At 39.8% G+C, this 20,233-nt stretch overlaps 1 protein-coding gene across 14 annotated transcripts in view; it reads left to right on the forward strand.

Annotated features, from left to right (window-relative positions):
- The window catches only part of RAD51B (RAD51 paralog B), a 431,140-nt gene that overhangs the window by 156,942 nt on the left and 253,965 nt on the right, over positions 1–20,233 (forward strand). For all 14 annotated transcript variants that reach the window (XR_013929636.1, XR_013929637.1, XR_013929638.1 and 11 more), the window contains one exon: positions 19,267–19,363. Coding sequence is in view for 10 of the 14 variants with exons in the window: in XM_080396524.1 (XP_080252650.1) it covers positions 19,267–19,363 (97 nt within the window). In the remaining 4 variants the exon portion in view is untranslated. The remainder of the gene's footprint in view (positions 1–19,266; positions 19,364–20,233) is intronic.

Genomic DNA, 20,233 nt, shown 5'->3' on the forward strand with positions numbered 1-20,233 from the left:
AATGCTGTACTGTTAACTGTTCCTGGGCCTGACATTTTTTACCATCTCCAATGAACCAAGAAGAAATTCTAGAAAAGTTTGTTGCTAGACACTTCCTTTACAGTCTTCTGCTGCTTTTAGGTGAATATCGTGACCTTTTCAAAACTGAAAGACTGTCTTGAAGTTTCTGAAGGGAGGTAGCTTTTGTCTGGTTATTGTTTGCAGTGATATGCAAAAATTTACTGACTTACCAGTTGTAATTAAACCTATGTTAAAAGAATACTTCCAGTCCTGGTTGTGTGTTCTGAAATGTTTTGTCTCTTTCGATAATGTTTCTGAAAGCAGGTGTAGTTGAAAGAATGATTGATTGGAAGCAAAGTCTGTAAGGACCAAAATGTGCGTGCAAAACTGATCAGCTGAGAGGAGAAGGAAAGGAAGACAGATATACCCCTCTGGAATGTAGCTCTTGGAGCATTTATTACTATTCCCTGATCAATGGTTATTCTGGCAGTGTTTAAGTTAAACTTGGTTTGATCCAAAGATACATAAATACTTGTGAAAATTGGAATAATTTTCTAGTTTTGCTTGTCAGCTTGTTCCAGTATCTTCAGTGTCCAGTCTAAGGCAGGTGAAACGCAGTTGGGAGTAGAGATGTGCAAAATTTCTGCAGGGTTGTGATTTAGTTGGGTTTTCCCTAACGTGCTCTTTTTCTGACTTGAAACCTCTTAACTCTGAGGGAAAGAAGGAAATTGGGATATGCAGGATGTCTTAGCTGTCTAAGTTCCAACTAAATAGGCACTGCGTATACCAGACTTTATAGTGCATGCCCAATGTCCTAGACATGCCTAATTTGCTGTTTAAAAGCTGTAGAGCACATTCATACTTTTTGCCTATTAAGGGTGATTTGTAGGTCCGTTGTCTGCCTCTGGTGGTATTGCTTCCTCTCTGTTCAGCCCCATATTATGCACTTTTTTCCTTGGGCAGCTGAAAGTGTTAAGACAGACCTGTGCTACCGTAATTTCAAGGTATCTATAAGCTATTTCCATGGTATTAATGCACTTTTTATTACCCATTTGAGTTATATGAATTGCCTTTAAGTGTTCCTTTAGTTGCAATAATAGCGAACAAAGAAAGGTGAATCAGAACATGTTTATCTTTGTGAAACACGGATGTAGACTGTAGCGGTATATATAACCCTGCTTGTTTTTTGGCAGTCTGCACTTGCTTTTTTAAAGCTGTTTGACACTGAGCATTGTCACATGGCCTCTAACAGAGAATTATTTCAGAGATTGCTAAGCTACAAAAGTTCCGTGTAAGCTAACATTACCTCTGAGTGATGGATAAACCAAGTCATAAAAGCATAGAACTCATCCTTTATTCAGAGCCGTCATTCTTTCCTTCATTTTATTATGTGAAAACACTACTCAAAATTCATTTTGAAGGTTTAGATAAGAGTATACTGTGTTCTGCCTCGTCTTTTTGGTAAATGGATGTGGTGTTCTCCAGAAGTCCTTCCTTTCCTGCACAGCCACATAGTCCCAAATTTGCTAGACAGCAGCCTGAACAATTTAGGTCAGTCTGACTCTGAACTCTTTCCTCTGAAAATTCTCTTTCTTTGAATTTTAAAGCCATCAGCTAAAATACCTTCCTTCAGCATATTTTTCACTTTCTAACAGACTGTTGTGTAGTTTCATATTTTCTTTCTAGAAAAGAGTAGATAATAGCAAACCTGGGCTTTGTGTTTTATAAAACTCAGGCATTTTAGATCAGTGGGCACTTTGTAAAAACCTTTTGTTTCAATCCTGTGGATTTAATTTGAGTTTCATGTTCAAATAAAATTAGAAAGCTTAGTGCAAAGCCTAGGCAGAGCTAAGAGGTTTTGCTTAGCGGTATGCTGAAATAAAGGTTTCAGGTTGTTTTGGGAAAAAAAGAGGGTTACGTGTGCAGTTCCTCCAAACTCTTTTAACACTTTAGGCTTTACTCTGCTACAGCTTTTTTGGGTGATGTGCTTCTGTTTTCTGCCTTGCATTCTGTGAGACAGATAAGAGTTTCCTTCCATCTTGTGAGGCATTTTGAGGAGGGGAGGGAGGGTGGGTGGACATTAGGAAATGATGTACTTGTAGCTCTTCCAACTCCCTGCAAAATTCCCATTCAGTATCAGACAGTGTATCCCTGCTGTTGCTCCCTTTAACCATTCTTCAGTTCTTTGGATTTGCAGCCTTTTTATTGCCATTTATGAAGACCTGTCAGATACTGATGCCCTTTAATGCTGGCAAGGTCTCCCAGATCCCTGTCTCCGTTCTCTGCTCTGTAAAATGCATGGAGTAATTCCTGTCTATCTTTTATGAGATTGAGGATCTGATAATTTGTAGTGTTTTGAGAGCATCTTCTGAAAAATACCGTACAAGGGCATCGTGTTAATTTTTTTTTGTTTTGAGAAGCTGTCAAATATACGTGTGTGTGTTTGTCATGTGTCTCATATATATATATGTATTATTTGAATAACTGCTTGTATGACTGTATAGATAACATGTAATTATTACCATTCTGCATTAGTATTAGGATGTTAATATTATTGAGTACTTATGCAGTCTGAAGGTAGTTTCTGCTTTAATTAATACTTTCTCTATTTTTTGCACGGCTAGTTTTAGATGCAGGCAAAGAAAGCAGCTGTCCAGGATGGCAGAGTGGCAGAGTTAGTAAAACACTTCCAGTAATGGTCAAACATAACTCTGCTGCATTCTTCTGCCTGTCTGGATGTTGTGCCCCTGGTTTAAGGGGGAAGGCTGAAGGAAGAGTTGTGCTAGCATGGAGCTGAGTTGCACTGCCCTTCTCCAGCCTAAACTGTCACACTGCAAGACAGGTTTTTTGAGTTCTGTCTTGGCCTGGGATAGAGGAGGTCGAAAGGGAGTAATCTGAAGTAGCGTGCCTGGACAAGCCTTCTGACACGATCCAGATCTGGGGCAAGGAGCACTGAGCCTGTACATACGCATGTATAAATTTATGGTCATAGGCTTAAAAATTGAACTGTGTTGTTGCTGGATTTCTTGGTGAATTGGATTTGTAGTGCAATCAGACTCATAATCATTAGTTAACTTTTTCCTACTTTGTGTTACAAGTTCTCAAGATTTCATTATGAACCTCACAGTAGTGGCTGGCTGAGGTTTTCCACATGCGCTGCTGTTACCGTAGTTACTTCAATGTTATAGTAGCTTAAGAAAAAAACTTTAGTCTTCAAGACTGGAGAGGATCTGAATGCTTATGACACAAAACAGAAAGCAAATAAGAATATAATCCTATATAATGTCTTTGTAACCCCTTCTTTATATCCTCAATGTGCTGCAGGTTCAGGCTGCTGTTTGGCCTCGCTCATTTGCCTAAAACATCTTTCTGGTTTTCTGGTTGCCAAAAGATAATACTGCACACCGGTGAGGTGGAATCGGCCACTATCTGTATCTAGATTATCTTTTTATCACCCGAACACCATGCCCCACAGAACATCAGAAAAACATTTCACAAAAGCTGCTTGTTTAGTACTATCTGTGGACTTTGGGCTACTGTGACCTCCTCAGGTGCTGTTGAGTAGACAGGCTTGAACAATGAAGTTCATGTCCAGCCTTTTCTCAAGTGGAGAAGCGTTTAGGTCTGTGGGTCTGCATTTGTTCTTGAGGCTGGCTCTCGCTGTTTGCGATCAGAATAGAAACCGTGACAAAATGAGTGGTGGCTCTTTCTGGTGATGGTCATTGCAGGTGTATTTCAGTTTGTACTGCCGAGGCATGCTTTTTGGCAGTGAGAATGACTCTTCTATTTATGGCCTTGTTTCTTGAAGTATAATGAATCTCCAAGCACTTTCCTTGCCTCCAAAGCAGTAGTTTCCAGGTCTCTGTGCCCCACCATCTGCCAATTCTGTTCCTCCCATTTATAATTGCTGTTGGTATGCCAGGTACTTTGCATCCCTGGAAGAAGTTTTGTATTCATTATTTGTAAACTGTACTTTCTCTGTAGTTATTTGTGCCTCTTCCCCTTTCTGTTTGAAACTCAGTGCAGGCTCGGCTCTTGGTGAAGCCATTGCAGGCTGCAGTTTCCTCAGTAACAATCAATTCCTTTCTTGCTCAGAAGCCTGAAAAGCTGTTGAGATGGAGTCTGGACTGAAACTTAGGTAATCTGATGTTTCCTCCAGCCTGTTAAAAAGGTCAGCTTTTAGATCTGAGATGGAGTTTCTTATTTCAGCACACACCTGCTATTTTTTTTTTTGGTTGTTCTGTGTCTCACCCTGTGCTTTTGCAGAGGGGAGCAGAATATTTTTTCATGCTACTTATACAAATATATCCAGTTTCTTATTGAGCTTCATAAGTGCAAGGTCTGCATCTGTTGGTCTTGTAATGCCCTGAATAATAGCTGTTATTTCCCTTCTACTGGCATAAGAAAGATCTGAGTTACCCAGTTCAGAAAATAAATTGGCACAGGCCTGATTTGAAGCTGTGCTTCATTGCTATTATTTTGTTGTCTTCACTGCTCTGGAACTATTCAATACTCCTTGCTCTTTAAAACACTGTTGGTAAGCTCAGGGGAGTCCAGAAGTTGTTCACAAGGACAGAGTCCCAGCTAACATTTAAATAATAAGCTGACATCTATTTGTTCCTTTTCTTCTGTTTTAAATACAGTGCTAATACTTTACAGAATGTTGTACACTGTACCAAAAGTTGAGCCATGAGTAATTTTCCAGATTTATCCTTCCTAAACTTGCGGTGCAAACTAGTGATATTTTGTCCATTACCTGATTCAGCAAAGGGGAAGGATTAAAAACAAATAATGCAAAAAGACAAGGAAAAGCCCATGGGTTTCCTGGGGAGAAATGTTAAGAGTTCTGTTACATGACCTGCAGGCCCATACATAGAATGTATAGTGGTCAACTCTTACTGCTAAATAGTATCTAGAAATTGCCCAGCTGTACTGTTGGAAGACTCGGAACGCTTGGTAGTTTTAATCACCTTTCATGCCATAAGTTCAAAGCATTAGGAAAGCGAAGTACTGAATCCCACAACACTCTTACAGGGCAGGCATTATGCTTGCTTTGGGAATGAGGCACAAAGAATTTATTGTATCAGTAAGCGGTTGCAGCTACTTAGCATCAGAACCAGGATTAGAAAACATGCGACTGGACTTCTGCTCCCTCCTGTTCTCTCTTGAGAATGAATTGAGGTGAAGAGTTAATGTAAAAGAAAAACTCTGAACTGGTTCTCTGCAAATGTATTTAGGGACAATAGGATGAAGGTGGAAAGAGACAAGTCCATGATCATGATTCGCTTTGGTGACCTTTAGGGTCAATAAAACTAGACTTGCAGTAATCTTACTCAATCTGGAATAAAAACTTAGTAATATTAAAATTTAAAGTAAGAACTTACCTTTTCAGGCTACTGTCTACACTGAAGTAGATACCTAATGTTCTGGAGGAGAAGGAGGAGACAAGTCTAAGAGACAGCTGGAGTATAAGCCATCCATTACATGATATTCATGTCATACGTTCAATTTGGTCCAGCAGATAAGGCTTATGTAAAAACAAAACACAAAACCAAAACCCGACAAACAAAACAGGAAAAATAAACAAGCAAAATTAACATTTTTGAAGAGTAGTTTATTGCAAAATGAGCCATAGTCAGTTATCCTTAATTAGACTCAAGGAGTAGCCAATGGCAAAGGAATTTGATTGAATTAATAGCACTACTGCTGAAAATGCTTTTCTAGTTGATACATGTTTTGATGATTGCAGGAAGCAGACAACATAACTAAAGAGGTTTATGCCATATCTGTCATTCTGCCTGCAGAAGCTTTACATCTCCATACCACACAGGACATTTTGCAAATGAGCATCGATCTAAACATGAAAGTTTTTACCAAGATTTGGTATAATTGAGCAAGGATCTTTAACCTGCCACACACTCTGCTCTGCTACTGCACCTTGCTTTAAAGTCTAAGCATCTTGCTCTGAATTATTTTTATCTTTGTTTTAGGAACTCTACAAATATCCTGTCTTTCTCTAAGAAAGCCTCTGCTGCTGCACCATTGTTCCACCTTCAGCATTGCAGTCCTGGCATGTAGCATCCAGTAGCTCCTACTCTCTTGCCCCATGCCTACAGCTGAAGATGCACTTCCAGCTTGACCTGAATCAGCCTATTGCTTTTTTGCTCCTGATTTCCCACAGGAAATCATTCACCTCAATCCTATCTAGAAACACTTTTCTAATCTGGGCCTGGTTTCCCATGTGTTTGCCTGTGTATTTCACCCCTCACTAGAAGAAGCTGTTCCAGTCCTGGGGCTGCAGAAAGCTTACTAGCACACATCTGTTCTCTTGACTAAAACATAATTTGCTGTTCTTCAGTTTTTCTCTAAATTAAATCAATGAAATTAATTCCTAACACTAGTATCTTTGCAATTTATTACTGAAATCCATAGTGCAGACTTGGTTGTGGTTTCTTGACACAGTCTTTGGATGAAGCAGTTATTATGGAGTCCAAGGAAAATGCATGATCCTGTGAATTTTAATAGCAAGTCTAGGAGATGATGTAAAAAAAATTGCTAGCTGCAGTGAACAATTAATCTAAAACTGCTGTAAAATTTCAGATGGTTGTCCATAAGACATTAGCTGTTTTTTCTCTGCTGCCTATATATGTAGTTTTTAGGATGTGCAACAAATCTCAAAAGGTTTGACCCAGCTGTGTTAACTTGGGTTAATTTGAATGTGGTGTAAAATTTTTTTGACTTTTAAGTTTAATTCTTAAGGAGCAGATGCTTTCTATTTGTGAAATATCTGTAATCTTGTACCATTCCCAAGGTTTTCCTGAAGTTTAATATCACTGAAGATGCTACAGCCTATTTTTATTTAGCTGACATCAACTCTCAACTTTTTTGTAGTTCTACTAACAGTTGTAAATGTAATGGTGTACCAAAATAGCTGAATAAATTACTTTCTTTTTTTTAAAATATTTACAAATCTTTACATAAAAAGTGAGGTACCAGCAACAAAGAACAGTAATGCTGGTAGATCCAATGCCTTTCCAAGTGGAACCAGTGGAGCTATTCTCAGTGATCACCAGCTTCCCAAACAAATTGATACCAAAATTTAAAAAGAAACGGAGCACCTTTGGGTTTGAATTGATTTGCTTTTGCAGGGATTTCACTGTTACCAGTCTCTTAGTTTAATTTGGCTTAGTATTGGGAAAAGGTTTGCCGAAACAACCCTGTGGGACTGATGATCCCTGCAACACAGAAGAGAAAATACGCTTCTACAGTGGTGCCTTGTGCATGTATTTAAACAGTGACCTTGAGGACAGATAGGGTTGTTATCCCAAGAGGTGAGAATTTAGCTTGAGTATAGTTTCATGGGTCCATGATTTCTTTGGACAATCTCAAATGCTATTTTTCTGTATTGGGCAAAACCAAAGGGGGATGTGTCATACTGTGGTCTCAGCACAAAAATGTCTCCTTGCATTTTTCTGAGTTCATTTTCCATCTTGAGTCCTAACTTTCAAAGAGGTTTCTAACAGTTCATATTTCCAAGGAAAGTACACTCCCAATTTGAGCAAGTTAGGTAGATAAATAGAAATCTGTCATTCTAAGATGTGACATAAATGCCAATTTTATTGGGGAAGTATTGGCTAACTGTATTTCTTACTGAAAGGATTTTAGAAGTAGGATACAGAGGCTGAGACAATACCACTGAAATTCCAGAGCATCTTCAGCCACAAGATTGTTTTGGTTTTTTTGTTTTTTTTTTTTTTAATATATATATTTTTTCTCCCTGCCAAATATTGAAGAGATTTGGCCGATTTATGACCCCACCCCTCTTCTCTTCTCTGGGTAGTATCAGATCAGACATATTTGGAAAACAGTCATGCACATGTGTGTATTTTCTGTTTGTTTGTTTTATTATGGACTAGTTATCTGTAACTTGTGGACATTTTTTTTAATGTGGTTTTGTGGAAGTAGAACTTATAATAATCTAACTATTCAGTAGCAAGGGTTCCTAAAATACTGTAGCAGTTTTGAAAAAGTGCTTATAAAACTTCACAGCACAGTGCAGCATCATGCATTTTTTTATAGGTTGCTGCTTTTTTTTGGAAAAAATTCTTAGAATATTTTAGTTTATAAAAATGTACTGAACATTTTAAGTTAAAAGATGTTAAAGCTCTTATCATCCGACTTTGCAGGTTTAGGACACAGACAAAATAACACTCAAGTAATTTTCTTTTGCATAAAAATGCTATACTGTATTAGTGGTATGTTCATGTATTACAAATCTCAAAAGCTAGATGATAAAACTTTCACTTCCAGTCCAATCAGATTAAAAGATGTTGACTATTAAAACAGTCACTGACAGTCTACCCAACATTCAGATTCGTGAACCCAGCATCAACCTGGTTTATTTGGTATGCGTGTTGGGTTTTAAGGGAGGCTGAAGCTACTGATTGTTTTGAAATATTATATATATCGTTCTGGTAGAAACAGATTACTGGCTGAATTGCAGGTTAGGCTGAGAAGGGTGCAAATGTAATACATTTTAGACATTTTCAAATACTGTAATGTTAATATATACCTACAGCTTGTAGTACATATGATTCGCAGCTGTCCATTTTCACTTATTCTTTCGTACCTTTCTGAGCCCTGGGTCACAGGGAAGTGAAACTGATGGTGGCTTGGAAGGCTGTTTGTTTCAGCAGCTGGGTGTTTTGTTTTCTGCGTGATTCCTACTCTTATTTTACAACCATTGCAGCTATAGAGGATGATAACTGAATTTTGTTCATGATAACACTTCGAAATCACCAGGGGCATGGTGTTCGCTAAATGGGTCTTGGTTGCACTAAATAATGCCATCAGTGCCTAGTTTGTTCCTGCTTGCTAAATATCCTTCTCCTCATGTTGTAAGAATTATTGGTAAATCGGTTTGATTGTCAGGCTTCTGTGTGATGTCAGTTACTACCCCAATACTCTACAGACCTGTTAATTTGCCTTGAGCAAATTGCGGGATGGAGGTATATACCCAAATTCCCTGTTCCTGTTACCCTGTACTCAAAATCTACAGACCATTGCATGCACTGAAATAAAGCTACATGATTATCTAAGGATAGCCATTATAGATAAATGTAAAAATCCCATCCATGTCTGGAATGTACCCAGTGAAAGGCATTTTGACAAGCCCATCAGACAGACTGTTTATAGTAATACATACATGCAGGTCTGGAGCATATAAGGCACAACTCAATCTCAATATCATTAATTCTATTAATCCCTCAGATTCCTTCCAATTACTTTTTTTAAGGCAGTGGGTCACAAACACTTCTCTAACAAGCATTATGTAAAGCATGCTGTGATTTCTAACATCAATGTAGGCTCGAAAATACTTGCTCTGTTTCTGTGATGCTGATGAAAGTAAGCCATGTGATGCCGTCTGGTGGTGGTGTTAGTAGTTACCCGCCTGTAAAGGTTAAATGAATAGACAAGGGGAAGCAAATATTCCCGTAGTCCTCTGTTGCCTGCCTAAAAGTACACACAAAGGCTCCACTGCTGCAGGGAAGGCGGGAAAGTATGGTTTGCAGAGGAACTGAACAGTGAAATGTTGATGGGGATTTCTAGCACATCCTAAAACTGCTTTCTGCTGCTTCCACAAGACACTGAGGAGCAGCCTGCACTAACACTCTCCTCCCTCTAAAAATGTTGGCATAGGGGCACAATGTGGGATAAGGTGGAGGTAGGGAGAGTGTTTTAAAAACGGTTCAGCAAAGCTGTAAATTACAGTAGCCCATTGAGCTGTTCTAGTTTGCATCCAAGACCCAGCAAGTCTCCTGTGACCCACTGCCTTGAAATTAATTGGAAGGAATCTGAGGAATTAATGGAACTAATGACATTGAGATTGAGTTGTGCCTTATATGCGATACCTCTCCAGACCTGCATGTATATATTACTGTAAACAGTCTCTCTGACAGGCTTGTCAAAACATCAAAACCAAATAAAAATGCTGGTACACTAATTATCGGCTTGAAATAGGCCATGAGCCCTAAAGAGGCCTTTGTTAGGAGTACTTCATTAGTTTAGTTCATGTTCCTGTTTAGTTGTTAGGAAAAAACTAAATATAGGCAGGTGTAGAAAAAGAAAATAAGCCCCAAATATAGAAAGAATTATAAATATATAATTTTCTGGGTAGATATTAGATTGTCCTGAGATGTCCTAGAGTGCTTAGGTGAGTATAAGCCCTTCCAACTCTGAAATTAGGGTTTAGGAGTGATAGTAAAGATTTGTGGTACCTTTAGACAGTTTGCTTAGTGTCTGAGCATCTGTCTCTACAATAGGGGTAGCAATACATTTATTCCATCGAAAGGTAGTGAGATGTAATGTTACAGAATTTGTGTAGGTGGGGGTAAATTTGAAGTGCTGGATAAAGCCAGGTAGGTGCATGACAGAAGGTCTGAACTCAGCAAGCAAACGGAAGGACCTTCAGTCTGCTTTCAGATCTGGTAACGCAAGTTAGCGAGTGCCAATAAACTGAGCTAGGTTTTTCATTGAGAAAAAAAGTAAGCATAGTTTTATATTTCCTTGCAGTCTTATTAAAGAGTAGGAGACATACTCAGCTCTCCTCTCAGCCTGGAGCACATTGGAGCAGAACTGAAGTTCTGCACTACTTGCTAATGTTCCAGACAGCCCAGTTTCTTCCTCATTTCTTCCCCATCCTTCAAAACCGAACAAATTAAACCAGCCAAAAGCCCGGTTGCTGAGAACAGTGTGCAATCTAGGAGCAAACTGTGAATTCATAATTTTATTTATTCTTTCACAAGACAATTTGGCATTTGTCAGAAAACTCCCTTTTAATCAGTGGTATTTGCTGCTTTGAGAGTGCAGCAGGTTTTGGCTGTGAAAGTCCTGCAAGGTGCTCCGTGTTAGCTCAGCCGGTATCAGACTCATCTCTTACTGTGGTACATTGTTAGCTACACATAGGAGCAAGCTCAATTCAGAGAGCCATCATTATGCAGGGCTGGAGGGGAGGGTGGAGGAGAGGGAGGGTCTGCTGGAAACTAACTCAGCTCTGGGCAGCTGGCAGGGTATGGAGGTGGGTGGCAGTCCCTCCGGGGGTGTCTTACGCACATCTCTGCAGACAGGTTTGTGCAGGCTGCCGGATGTGAAGGCCTTCCAGGCACACAAACCTTTCTCGACGAGTAGCACAGCACGAGGGTGCTGCGGCGTGGATTTTGAAGGTTACGTTTGTGTTGGCTGTGTTCCCTCTTCACAGAGGAGGAAAGGCTAAAGACCTCAGGCTATCGCTGGGTGGTAGCTATTTCAACTTGAAGACGTGTAGCTGCCTGAGAACAGCATGCTTTTGTTTGTTTCTTTTTTTCTTCTGGTGGAAGTTTTATTAATTCATTGTGATTATTTTTAAGCAGTTGGCAGAGATGTGAATAGGCGCTTTACTTCTTCAGAAGGCTTATGGAATTGAATTGCATAACTTTTTTACTTTCCCTATGCAAAGCAGAATAAATTGGATGTAAATACAGTGGCCAGTCTCTGAAAGATTCCTTGCTTTCTTCTGACTCCTATTTATACTCAGTGACTATAAAATGACCTCTGTTACTCTGTATTGCCTGTCTGAGGGAGGAAAGAGGAGAAGCTTGTGTAGAGATACCATAGCAAAGCAGGAGCTGGAAGTCCTGTCCTGGGAGCTCTAATAAGGTTGCATTTAGCAAATGTGCCCTGAGTAACAGGTTTCTAATATTTTAAAAGGTGCTTGTGAGCCTTCCAGAGAGTCATTACTCTCTTGTTTCTGTGGTGTTAGACTTCTTGTTTTCCTGGATGTGATGAAAATAGGTACAGCTGAAAATAGGTACAAATGAAATTCCTCTGAAGCAAGGCCCACACTTGTTGCTAGATTGCTTATAGGATTAGGAAGTGTTTCTCAGTAGGTTTCCAGTGGTTTGCGTATATGTATCTGTTATTCAGGGAATTATGCCAAATTCTGGTGACATTGGTTGAGATGTGAATTCTAACAGCTCTTGGCACAGAGACCTCTTCTTTGCTTTCAGTCAGGTAGCTGCTATGCTTTTGTGTCTGAAAAAACACCCATCTACTTCCCTCTTATGTGAGCATGACCATTATAGCCTATGCCTCTATAGATAAACATGATAGCTGTAACAGGTACTTTTTCTCTCACTGGTTTGGATTAGCAACAGTTGTTAAAGGTGGGCACTTGTCTGTTGCTTATGCCTGCAGAGATAGAGCTTCGTGCTTTCTTTGTTAACTATAACCGGTTTAGTAGAACACGTAAAATTACTTTTTAGTATCTTAGTTAGGTCTTGATTAAATATCAAAATTGGTGTTTGACCTTGAGCATGGGGATTTCATTTATTATAAGCTTGTGGTGGCTGGGCTTTATGGAGTACTTGACATTACTTTCATTTTTCCCCACAGAAGCCTGAGATGCTAGAGCTGATGGCTGCTCAGCTTGGGGGTATGGGACATTTTAGTGGGATGAGTACTATGTGGGTGTGGTGATTTGCTTGGATTTGAGATGATAAACTGTTGGATTTTCTCTTCTCTATTTGGTTTGCATGAGCTAAATTAGTTTACATTTTCTAAGAATGAAGATATGTGTATATATTTAATCTCCTATGTTTGGTTTGGTCCTGGAGGCCAGAACTGTCTCGATTGTGCAGAGACTTTTCACCAGAGAAGCCCTCTCTCCTGCAAGGTGAGCCCCTGCAGAGTATCACTGCAGTAGCTAACTTCAAGTGCCCTGTAGCTGTGGGCACTTGAAAGTCTCTCTTTAAAACTCTTGGGGGTTTTAAAGAGCAATCAATATTGAAGTTCAGACTTTTGCTTTTTCTGTCTGCAACTCTGTGATTTCACTGGGGAAAAAAAGGTTTTCTTCCTTGTGAGTATTAAGTACAAGTCCTGCTGAGGTCTTTGACAACTTTTGACAGCTTTTGTGGCAAATGGCTGCTGATACTGAAGGAAATGTCCCCGAAGAAACACGAGTTGAACAAAAAGCTTAATTCAGTGTGTAGCTTGCTTAGATGAAGAGCACAAGTGCATGTTACTATGAGAGATGGCAGTAATTTAGGGTTCTTCCTGGAGCAGACCAATGCCAGTCTCAAGGAGCTGTAACAGGTTCCCAAGGAGAAGGCTGTGGTTCTCACAGCTGTTTGAAGCGTTCTGCTTCACCCCGGTTTTCTCACTGTTCCCTTTTTCTGTTTCCAGGATTGCTGCCTGCCCCATCTGGCTTTGTGGTATTGCTTGGTGCGCTTTCCTTTTGCTAATGCCTGAACAGTAGTCACCATTGTTTTGACCCCTTACTGACCACTTGAATGTCTCATTAGAAGCTCTGTGCTTCATGGAAAGGGAGAGGCACCTTCTCAGGGACTGGTATGAAGAATGGCTGGGGATGAGCAGAACTTTTCCTTCTCCTCCAGCATGCTGAGTCAGCATCCCAGCCCTGCTGATTGTCACTTGTACATGGTGCTCTCTAATAACATTGCCTGAGTACAGTGAAAACCACAAAGTACATGGACTAATAAGGGTGGAGTAATTTGGGATTATTGCAAGTGTCCTTGTGCTTGCTCTCCCAGCCCAATAGGAAGCCTTTAATAAGAGCTTTCCTAAATAGTGTTGCATGTGAAATGGGGAATTCTGCTCCATTCTTTTAACAAACAGCCATTTCATGAGACAGTTGGGGTGGTTTTTTGCCTCTTGGTACATTTATACCTTTGCTGGTTACTCATTGATAGTTTTGTGCTGAGCTGCCTTTAATTTTGCAATAAACTGACAAGGAGGCTGAGACCACAATTTTACAGAAGATGACTTATTTACTCAACTGGATTTACAAGGATGACAGAGTCAGATTTAGTAGTTTCAGTGTGGCCCTAGGAAGGGCAGGAGGAGTACTTGAAAAATTGTACTGTATAAATAACCAAACAAAAAATAGTTTGCTTATTTTTCTGTGTAAAGCAGTCATATTTCAGTTCTTAGGCCAGCTCTCTCCCAGGACCTGCAGGGGCTTTCCATATATGCAGGAACTGTGCTATTCCCAGCAAATGGGGGTGTTGGGAGTTTAGGCACCTTAAATAAGTATTTTTATTTCTCTAACGTGCTTCCAGAAAACTGACATCTGCTGAAGTCACATCAGTGGAAGGAGATTCTATTTTAACAACATGTAAAGATTTCAAGAGAAACAGTGGTGCTGGCTTCTGGATTAATCTTAGAAGTAGCAATGACCTGTCTAGAACATGAATGCTGTTTTTCTTAAGAATTTCTTATTTCCGTTTTTTTCCAGGTATCAGCACCTACAAAAATTGGGGAATTGATCAGAAGAATAGGCATTAAGGTGCCTAAAATTAGGAACTTGAACTGTTCCCTTACATTTATCTCCAGGTTTTCTAACTGTAAGGAAAAGGATCATTCTTACTGTCCTAACACTTCTAATGGTTAGAAGGGGTTATTTTACAGTCTGAGGTTGCTATACTGAAGTAAGAATCTTCATAGAATTGGGAAATTGTGTGGTCAGCCAGTTGTGTGGTTTTTTCCCAGAAATTATTTTGAAATTTGGATCTAAGTGAATTTCTGCAGCATTTGTAATTTTGTCAGTAATGGAAGGCTGAGTGAGGGCTGTAAATTTTCACTTGTTAAATAGCTAGTTTACCCAGTGCAAGTGAATGGGCTGAAAGGTTGAAGATAGTGGTTCATTGAACTCCATAGGAGTGCGTGGGGCAGGTTTCCAGTGTTACTGAGCTGTCTAGCTGACCTTTATGTGTGGTTTTTTCCCCCTCTTCTTTTAGCAGTGGAGGGTGTGTTTCGTTCTTGCACAGTCACTGGCTGAAGAAGCCCTATGCTCTTTGGTCATCACAAAGTAGAAACAGAAGCGGTAACACAACCTCCTTACCCGTTGCACATGTCAGGACACAGTTGTGTGTGGTGTAATGCTTTTCACTCTAAATGCCTTAGTGGTAATGAAAGTATCTCTAGTAATGAAAATAATCTGTTTCATTAGTTGATCCTGGAAATAGGAGCTCCTTTTAAAATACTGAGTACTTTATAAAATGCTGGGTATTTTAAAATACACTGTATTTAAAATTTCAATGCGATAACGTTAACATATGTAGCAATATTTTCACTGTTGAGTGTTCTGCTGGAAGATAATAAACTCATGCCTGGCATCGAACTTCTTAAGTGGAAGCCGTGCTTGGCTGGTAATAATACCCAGTATCTGTCAAAAGGAACCACAACAGAGGCAACTTTTTCTATACCTGCTTTGACTGAGAACTTGGCGGGTCTCCTGTACTAAACAGGCTAAATCTGATCTGTACGTTAATGGCACATCTCCAATGAAAAGTTGAGGAAGTGCTATTGGTTTCTTTCAAGTGTGGCACCTAGCAGACAGACAAAAGGGAGATACTCTAACCTTCTGGCTGGTGATTTGTAAGATATGGCTTCATTAAGATCAGGACTAGCGTTATATTCTCTGCACGCATGTATGAAGCAATATGTGAGACTTAGCCGATTCTGTCCATGCACAAATGCGATTACTCATCAGAAAGTCACACAGCTGTTTCACTCAGATCTCCTTTGTCTGCCTGTATGTTCTCTCCACATCACACTCAGGCTTAACTGTTCCCTCAGACACCTACTTGAAACTCTCTGAATACACTGAACTACTTCAAAGGATAGCAGAACAGAATATAGGCATGTATTGCAGGTTAATGAAGGAGACTTTGGGGAAAAGTTAGTACATTCTCTAGATGTGACACTGGAATTGCATGGTATCAACATTCAGGGCTTCAAGCTGGATGTCTGTAGGACTGGGGACTGCTGAAAATGTAGGGTCTTGTTTGGATGGCACTATTCACTGGCAAAGTATTAGTGACCAAGGTTTTACTCTGGGAAAAATAAAAGAAAATTTAACTGTTTCCAGTAAGGGCGTGTGATTGAAATTTTGGAGATAGATGTATGTATTACAGAGGAGTTCTCTAAATCTGAGTGCCTTAACTTTTTTTCTTTGGAACAGGAGCTGAGTAATGGCTGGCTTTTTTTTTCTTTTGTTAGTGACCCGTAGCTTGTTTGAGCCAGTGAGAGTTTGGAGTACTCTGCACACCTGCAGAGTGAGGTTCACGCTGTATTATGGTAGCTGCACGAAGATGAATATTGGGTTTTGGTAGCAACTGTACCTATACCCGATGGAAGACTTTTGCAGTAAGCAAGGCTGCACAAGTGTGACAGGGAATTTGATGCCAAATTTAGTGCTTAGCTAACAGCCTCTTGGCTTGTACTTATGGGAGAACCAAATCTCTGTGTTGGCTCAGCACGCTTGCAGAAATGAAGAATAATTTTCAGTTAATTCCAAAGTAAGCATTCTGTGCATGCACATGGCTTCATCTCAGAGGAAGTGTGCTTATTCAAGATAGTATTTAAACATGTATTTAAGCAAATGTTTAACTATCAGTGAAGTCATGGAACTAAGAATACATTTAATTCCCATCCTCAGAATAAGCCAGAGAAGAACATTCACTTGGGTGTAGGACTCTGTATTTTTAAACTGATTTTTTAAACAGTATAACAGGTTGTCTAGGATATTGTTAACATTGACTAGTTATTGCATAGTTACTGAAGGACACATCAGAAACTGAAATCTAAGTTCAAAGGCATAGCTTAAATTAAACATAAAGGGTAAAGAAGATTTTCAGTCCTACAGCTAACAATGCTGTAGAGTTCCTGGTTAAAGAGGAGGCCAAAAAATCTGAAAGATGAAAAAATAAATGCAGGTGCATTATTCTTGTTGTTAATTTTCCTTTTGATTTTTGAAGTCTTTAAATTTAGTTTCCTTTGAAGGAGAGCAATATGAAATATGGCGTGCTTAGGTCTTTTTCTTCTTTTTTAAAAGATCCTTAAACACGCATGGTAGCGTTTCTTTAAAATGTGGTGTATAAATAATAAAATAAGTGATGGCACAGTACAGAAATTATCTTGGCACAGGTCTGGGATGACTGAATTTCTTACAGAGCTTTTGACACTTGTGAATAATGTAATCATTGCAAAAGCATGCCAATGAAAACTTCATACCCCACCAATACACGCGTGTGTGTGTAAGTTTGTTAGTGCGTTCAGTTTCAGCACATTTTCTAGTACTGGATGGAGGAAAAGCTTCAGTGTTGTGCCATATTGTTGGTGTATCTTATGCTTGGTTGCCAGAGTAGCCTCTGGGGGTAAGTGAGGCTGTGGGTTTTGTGACATAGTGAATAGGAACTGAAAACAGTGTTAAGAAAGAAAGATCTCACATCCTGGTCCTTATCCCTCCTGACTCTTGGCTGCCTGTTCCTTTCATTTGCCTTGAACCAGTTTGGATGTTCATCCTATCACAAGGATAAACTCACTTAAATGGAAGTAAAGTATCCTGGCAAGAAGAAAGGAAAAAGTGACTTTTTTTCTTCTTTGTTATTAAATTGAATCATCTTACCTTGTAATCTGCTGAACAGGACCGCCATTGGCTGCAAGGGGTTGTGTGTACCAGGCCCTTTCCTGTCTGCTTTTGGGTGCTTACAGGTTCATGCAGCAGCTCTGGGCGAAGCAGCAGAAGTGGTGTGGTGCCTCTTTTACATGTTTGCTGTTGGCAGTATTGCAAGTTGTACCTTAAGAACCTTTGTCTAGATGTAAGACCAAACAAGGCTGTTACCTACCATATCTGTGTTCACTGTAGTGGTCGTAACATGCCCAGTCCCAAAAGGCGCACCTGTGGTTAAGCTGGGCAGAGGGGTGATAGCCAGCTGAAGTTTGTCTGGAGCTTGCAGTCAGTAGTAGAAGAGCATGAGGGACATCATTATGGAGCTGTGAAGGAATTGAACTTCTGATGAGTAGATGAACAGTTGACTTACAAACTTTAATTTGTGCTGTTGGTACAGTCTATAAAGCTCTCGGGCACCACTGTCGCTGTTTACAACCACAGGGCTGAGTGGGCTGATGTAAGCAGTGAGGAAGAGTTGTGGTCTTGGTAAAGGTCACAGCCTCCGTCACGTTGGTAGCTTACATCATGCTGCCTGAAGAAGACACATTGCCCTGCAGCACTACCAATGCGGTTACAACTCTGTTGATCTGATAACAGCCTATGTGGGATCTTGAAATGGAAAAAGAAAATGGAGAGTGTGATGTATCGCACTACTAAAAGTGTTAGAAAGCAGGAGGAAGCCATGATCAGAGGGAAGGAGGAGCAGTGGAGAGAAGAGCAGAGAAATCCCTCTTCCTTTTAGCAATGGCAAGCTGTTAATTTATTCCAGTAGCATCATGAAACCGCATCCAGAGTAGCATGTAGGATTCCTTTCTCCCTTCCTCCTGTGTCAAATACAGCTGAAGACAGGCCATTAATTCCAAAGAGATTTTGTTTGGAGTGGAGTCTGTTCTCAGTGCAAGCAGAAAGATAATTTTGATGTTTGTTTGTTTTTGTTTGTTTTTTTTTGAAGAAGTAATTTCTCAAGTTTTTGTCAGTGTGCAAAGTGGAGACCAATTGTAATTGCAGAACATGCAGCTGCTTAGAGATCCAAAGCATTAGGAGATAATTGTGTTTATACCTATGGTCTTCTCCCTGTGGTGTTTGCCATGTTTGCTTAATCCTTTCTGTTACTAGAAAAAAATACATGTTCAAAGGTGTGGGAAGTTATTCATCTCTTGCAAGACCATTGCTCATGTTTTTGGAGGAGAGGACGGTGTGCGTACTACAGTCTGTTTATCAGAATCTTGTGATCCTGAAAAACACTGAAAAATCCTCTTGTGTCGAGGTAGCCCTGTGAAATTTAGTACTCTTGTGCTTCACATCAGTGGGGATGTATCCCTATGTACCTTTCTCAGTGGAACTGTGTTTCAGCCAAAGGAAGGGAGTGTGGAAGTTGTGTGGAAATTACTAGGAAAACAGATTTCCAGTTTGTTTATGAAGAAAATTATGTTTTTTATAAGACTGTCAAGTTATTAATTGAAGAATGAAACTCTTCAGAACAGTAGTTTACTTTTAAGTGGCTGTATGTATTAACATACTGTTGTTTAGTGTTTCATCTTTTTAACAATATCCCTTTTCCCGCGCTTCTTACAACTATCTCTTTCAGTTTCTGCAGGTAGTTCAAAATTTTCTGAGTGCTGAATTTGCTGAAGGTCAGAGTAGAGGGCTGCTTGGATGCTGTGCCTGGAGGATTCCAGTCCTTGCTTGGGCTGCTCTCAGCCTTCCAGTAGCTGTAAAAATTAATTTCCCTTCCCCCTCTCCCTGTCTGTTTGCAGGTTATCTTGACAAATCAGATTACCACATCATTGAGCAATGGCTTCCCGATCCAGGCAGACCTGGTGTCTCCAGCTGATGATTTGTCCCTGTCTGAAGGTAAGAGATCCCTTCTATCAGAACTGAAACTCTACACTGACACAAATCCACGTTGTACCTCTTGCAGTCTTGCACAGGGGTCTGTAAGAGTTATCAAGTCTAACATAAAACACTCTGGGAACAAAATTATTTTTCAGCTTCTCTGAAAATCCATTTATAAATAAAAAAAGTAAGCATATTAACTAAAAGGATCTGACACTTTCTAAGGGCTGGGAATGAATTTTCAAGACATGTCAGTTCTATAACATATTCCTCAGTGTTGTGCTTGCATTTACAGCATTATTTTCTCAGTCTTCTGAAGCTGCTGCTGGAGTTAATATACAGGCTAGACCACAAATTTCATCTTATCTAATGATTACCAGTGATTCCAAAGAGAAACAGCTGGTCACAAATGAAGGCGATCAAATACTCAGTCCTGTCCCTTGCATTACGCTTGTCTGGTCATCAAGTGCAGTGCCTCAAACTGCAGCTCTCAGTGTTGTGTGAATGTAAGGTGAGGTTTTGTGTGATGCCATGTAATACTTTACATCTTCATGTTTCTTTTTTCTGCACAGAATTAGAGACAAGCACATGTTTTTGGGGTAATAGTGAGGACTTACTGTGCTAAGAAGAAAGATAATTCTGAGTCAAGGTTTGCAAAGTAATATAATTTCAGCTTTCTCCAGTTGCAAGGGATAGTCAGAATCCCCTCAGACAGGGACAGATGCCGAGATGTTTGCTATTTAGAGTTCAGTTCATGCACAGACCCAAATGTATGATGTAAAACAATGCTTATCTTCCCCACAAAGGTATGATAATCGCATGTAGACTTCTTACTTCGAATATGGGTGTTTCCCCTCTTTCAGCCCTCATTGCACTTTCTGGTGGTTC

The sequence above is a fragment of the Falco punctatus genome (assembly GCF_963210335.1).
Source record: "Falco punctatus genome assembly, chromosome: 7".
In the NCBI taxonomy this organism is placed as follows: Eukaryota; Metazoa; Chordata; class Aves; order Falconiformes; family Falconidae; genus Falco; species Falco punctatus.